General features: G+C 45.9%; 1 protein-coding gene across 1 annotated transcript in view; it reads left to right on the forward strand.

Annotated features, from left to right (window-relative positions):
* Positions 1–4,034, forward strand: part of MAB21L3 (mab-21 like 3) — a 17,004-nt gene extending 12,970 nt beyond the window's left edge. The window contains exons 5-6 of the mRNA XM_009639090.2: positions 754–948; positions 3,801–4,034. Of these exons, the coding sequence (XP_009637385.1) occupies positions 754–948; positions 3,801–4,034 (429 nt within the window). The remainder of the gene's footprint in view (positions 1–753; positions 949–3,800) is intronic.
* Positions 4,035–4,829: the final 795 nt, after the last annotated feature.

The raw sequence follows: 4,829 nt of genomic DNA on the forward strand, positions 1-4,829 counted from the left end.
TGGATTCTGGCACTCCAGCTCAGCCCCAGCCACCATGTTCCTGCGGGTCCAGTTACACCTTCCAGTCCTGCTCTCCTCTCATGCACGACCTGCTGCTCCATGGCAAAGGGCCTGCAGAACTGTGCTTTAGTAGCACTGCAGGTACTGCACCTGGTGGCTTTAGAGCTGGATCTCCTGGGAGTAATTGATGTCAGCACGTGAGGAAACAAAACAAATTGCACAGTCATTTGACTAGGAATTAGGATGGGAGCAGAAAAGGAGGCTATGGAGAGACCTTATTGCCCTCTACAACTGCCTGAAAGGAGGGTGTAGTGAGGTGGGGATCGGTCTCTTCTCCCTGGTAATGCGCAACAGGGCGAGGTGAAATGGCCTCGAGTTGCGGCAGGGCAGGTTTAGGTTAGACATTAGGAAAAATGTTTTCAATGAAAGGGTTGTTAAGCACTGGAACAGGCTGCCCAGGGAAGTGGCTGAGTCCCCATCCCTGAAGGTATTTAAAAGATGGGTAGACGAGGTGCTTAGGGACATGGTTTAGTGGTGGGATGGCAGGGTTAGGTTAATGGTTGGACTTGATGATCTTAAAGGTCTTTTCCAACCTAAATGATTCTATGATTCTATGACCCATGCTTGCTGCCTCAGCTAACCTTGTTTAGAATACACTTTGATAGATGTCACGCATCCTTTTTGTAACATCTCTCTGCGTTGCTCAGAGAAGTTTGCCTCTCATCTGGTGTCAGCTTTCCCTTTTGTCCACAGTCACTTGGTTTTGACCTTTTGGCGCGCTCCAGTTATCACTGGCAGCTGTGCTTCTCCCGTGCTGAGCATATACTCATGGAAGGACTTGATGAAGATGGTGGTTGTCGCATGAAGTGCTTCAGGGTCATGAGGCAAATGAAGGAAGATGTCTGGTGTGCTGGAAATAAGCCTGTCATCACAGCTTATCACCTTCAGGTAGGCATCACCATGATACCAAGATATGGTCTCAGTATCTGTTGCAGGGGCTTCCATCCAGTAATGTCAAAATATCATGGCGTAAATGACTGTAGCAGCTATGTAACTTCTAAGGTAACTGTCAAAACTGCAGTGCCGTTTCATTGCTTTACAGTGGCAAGAAGTAAATGTATGTTCCAAACTTCAACAAGAAACTAAAGCCTGTAGGAACGTTATGATTGCAGCAACATAAATAATGTTAGAGTTGAGGCCTCTGCTCTGTTTTGATTTCACATAGGCATTGTAATACTGTCTTATAATTGCACGGCTACCTCCTGCTTTTTGAATATTCCAGCCATCCACATCTATCTAGCTGTCTGGAGGAAAACTGTGCGTTTGTCTTTGTGGAAGTGCACCGAACAAAATTCTCTTAGGTGAGCGTTATTTCATGAATGAGGTGCAAACTGACAGTTCTGGTGTTGTTTCACCTGGAGTGGGAAAGGAAGAAAGATGTAAAGGGGTGGTAGCATCCTCCCTGCACATCCTTCATGGTTCAAGATGGCTTCAAACAACATTTGTGAAGAAGAGACCGAAGGCACTGCTGTGATGGTGTCCCTGCATCTGACAGCTGCAGACACTGGTGGACCACAGGCAGCACCATTTATCAGACAGTAGAGCAGTCCTGTTTTCTGGGCCTCCATCCTCCTGGAGCTGCCAGGGAAAGGCTGTTGTTCTTCCACCTTGAAGCCTCAATCCACCAGGCTTCTACAGTAGTTACTGATCTTCTGGTGTCCAAAACCAGATGCAACGCCAAGGTTTCTCCTAAAGAAAATGTTGCAACCATCAAATGCTATTATAGTCGTGGGACTTAAGTCAAGATAGAGTCAAAAAAGAGTTGATGAGGCTGGTTATAGCTTAGCAGAATGCAAGACGACTTGGCGCCTGTACGAACAACCTGGTGGAAAAACTGTCATAGGTAGGAGAAAGTGGAAAACTGTTTAACCATTAGTAATGATCTTTTTCTCTGGCTGAAGAAGTAGTGCAGGAAGTGCTGTTGCACGGACTCTTGATCAAAATAAAAAGCTCTTTAGAAGCACTTCAGTTCTTTACTGTAACTGTACTTCAGGCTTTTACTGCAAGAGAGGATTGGTTTACCAGACAGAAGGAATGCTTCAACATTACTTACATTAAAAAAAAAAAAAAGAAAAAGAGAGAGAGAAACAGTCAGTGGATAAACCAGCAGTTGAGCAGAGGCTGTGTTAGGTTTCTTTACATTTTCAGGTTTCCCCTTCCAGAGGTATCCAACAATTATTATTAAACAAGACTCCATGTGAAAAAGGCCCTCTGTGACAGAGAAAATCCTTCCCCCAGAAGTCATGAAAGGCTTAGAGGACCAAGTAAGCACGCTCATTATGCTTACCTCTTTAGGAATGAAGTTCAAGATCAGAAAGTTCGGAAGACCTAGGTACATTCTGAAAGCCAACTCCATGCCTCCAGTAGACAGCTGGCAGTTAGGGTTGGTTCAGTAAATGCTGGGGATGGATCACCTGTTTGTCATCTGACTGGAAGAGCAGCACTATTTTCCTTGCCTCCAGAAGCTTCATTGCAACTGCTGCCCATGGATCTTGCTGAAGTAGTTTTAGTGTGATGAAAGGCAACTGCTCTGCAGGTCTCCAAGGAGCAGCTCTCAGAGTTACAGCTTGAGTTCCTCACTACATCCTTTGTTCCCTGGCAACATTAAAAAAAAATCTTTGTGGTTATTGCAGCTGTGAACAAAAAATTGTTCACATTTGAAAAGCTGTCTGAGAAGAAATTTGTCAGCAATACAACTGTTGCAAGGCTTACTGGAGGAAAAAACCAAACCAGGCTGTCCAGAAGAGTATGACTTATTTTGATTAAATTCTACCTCTGAAGAAACAGGGGAGTTCAAGGCTGTAGTTTGGCCACATCTCACAGCATCTGTGGGTCTCTTTGGGTTGCTGAAACTGCAAAATAAAATTGGGATTCAGAGGACACTAAGGAACTTAGCAGAATTATTGAACCCAAAATGGGTGAATTCATACTTTAAAAGCTGATTTCGGGTTGACCAAGGTAGTCAGTATGGGTTTATGATACAGTGAGCGTAAGTACCTCGAGAAAGTTCTTCTCAGACATAGGAAAGCCTGAAAAATGCAACATGGGCAGCATAAAAATTATACTGTAAGAGCAGTAATCATATGCATTTTGTTATTTTAACTATGGATTTCCCAAATGTAAAATCACATAAAATAAACTTGAGGGAATAGAACATAGCACATGTTGTAAGTGTTACGTGATAGAAAAAAACAGGCTGCACTTGACCAGAAAGTGTGCCCTGCACCTGCAATAGTTGCTTGGAATCTCAGTCTGTTTGGGATGCAGATGTGTGTGCATCTTCAGCACAAATACAGCTGAAGCTAACAAACAATTATGTTAATCTGATTATTCTTCTCTCCCTCCTTGCACCTACTGGCTTCTACATTTGATTAATGGGCCATTTTCTGCAGCCTAAAATGCTTGGCATTTCTACAGAGGCTCCTGCCGGAGGATGGCAAATAGGCTAAAATTATTTTAGCAAGACCATTTTCCTTGGGCTCCTGGCCCAGTCAGTGGAGAGGCGTTCCTCTGGGGAGAGATCCTAACCAGGCACATCAGAGTTGCTCTGCCTGATCCCCAGAGGAGGCTTTAGTTGTGATTCCTCCGTTGCAGAAATGTTAACACAGGGAGATAGCAGTGCGAGTCTCTCTGATTTCCAAGGCTGTCAGCCATTCACCAGCACTAAAACTGCCTTAGTAAGCTGTGTGAGCCCTCGACAGAACCTCTAACACCTCTTCCCTCCCATCTGCTTCTTGCAGACAGTGCTATTCTGGACGTGTGAAAAATACCCACGCACGAAGGATTGGCGCTGCTTCCCCGAAGCCTTTCTGAGGCTGGTGCAGAAGCTGCACAAGTGTGTAAGCCAGCACTTCCTCAAGCACTACTTTGTCAAGAACACCAATCTGCTCAAATATGCCAACACCAGTGACCTGGACCTGGTGGCCAGCAAGCTCGCAGTCTTCTTGGAGAACCCCGTCTTCTGCCTGGACTGAGGCAGGAAAAGGCTTCCTCACCCCAAACCTGAGCTGATCCCCCACCTCCTCTCCCCACCTGTGGTTGTTCTTCGTGTCCTTCCAGTAGATGTTGCAGCTGGCTTTGTAAGACAGTTGGCACATGCAGCGTGAAAGAGAAGTGTCAAGCTGGCAGCAGTGGGTGGTGAAAACTGATGGGAGGTATCGCTTGATGCCCAGCTGATCTAATTTGCTTTCAACAGTGACAGCCTGCCTGGAAGCTACAGCCAGTGAAACCCAACTTTCTGTGTGTCAGTCAGAGACTGTCTTGTTCTCTGTCTCTAGTCTTGTGGCACCTAGGCAGAAAGACAGTGCAAAGAAGTCTCGCTCTGCTGCCTACTGGCTGTGTAACCTAGCACATGTATTGTTGCTGCCTCCCCCTTTCTCACAAGGACGGCGGCTTTAATTCCCTGCTCACCTCACAGGCCAGCTCTGCAGAAGAGCAGAGGAACACTTCTGAAGTGTACTGAAGCTGGAAGCTTTCTCAGAGGCACTTTGATGCCTGCATCCCCTATTAAATGGGATCCTGCTCCAGTACGAAGATAACCATGCTACTAGTGTTGAATAGCTCAAGGGAAGCAAGAGAAGGAACAGTGGGTTTTGCCGCCTTCTCATTTTTTTCTCCTCCACTTCAGTTTTTCTTCCAGTTGCTTCAAATATGTTTTCTTCGTGTTTGCCTTTGCCAGTTGTGTTAGTGCCATACAACCAGGGGGCTTTGCCAGAGCAGATTTCACTCCCACCCCTGGCTCCATCCAGCAGGCTGGAGGAGGAGCAGGT

This window comes from Egretta garzetta, unplaced genomic scaffold (assembly GCF_000687185.1).
Source record: "Egretta garzetta isolate BGI_Z169 unplaced genomic scaffold, ASM68718v1 scaffold85, whole genome shotgun sequence".
NCBI classification, from domain to species: Eukaryota; Metazoa; Chordata; class Aves; order Pelecaniformes; family Ardeidae; genus Egretta; species Egretta garzetta.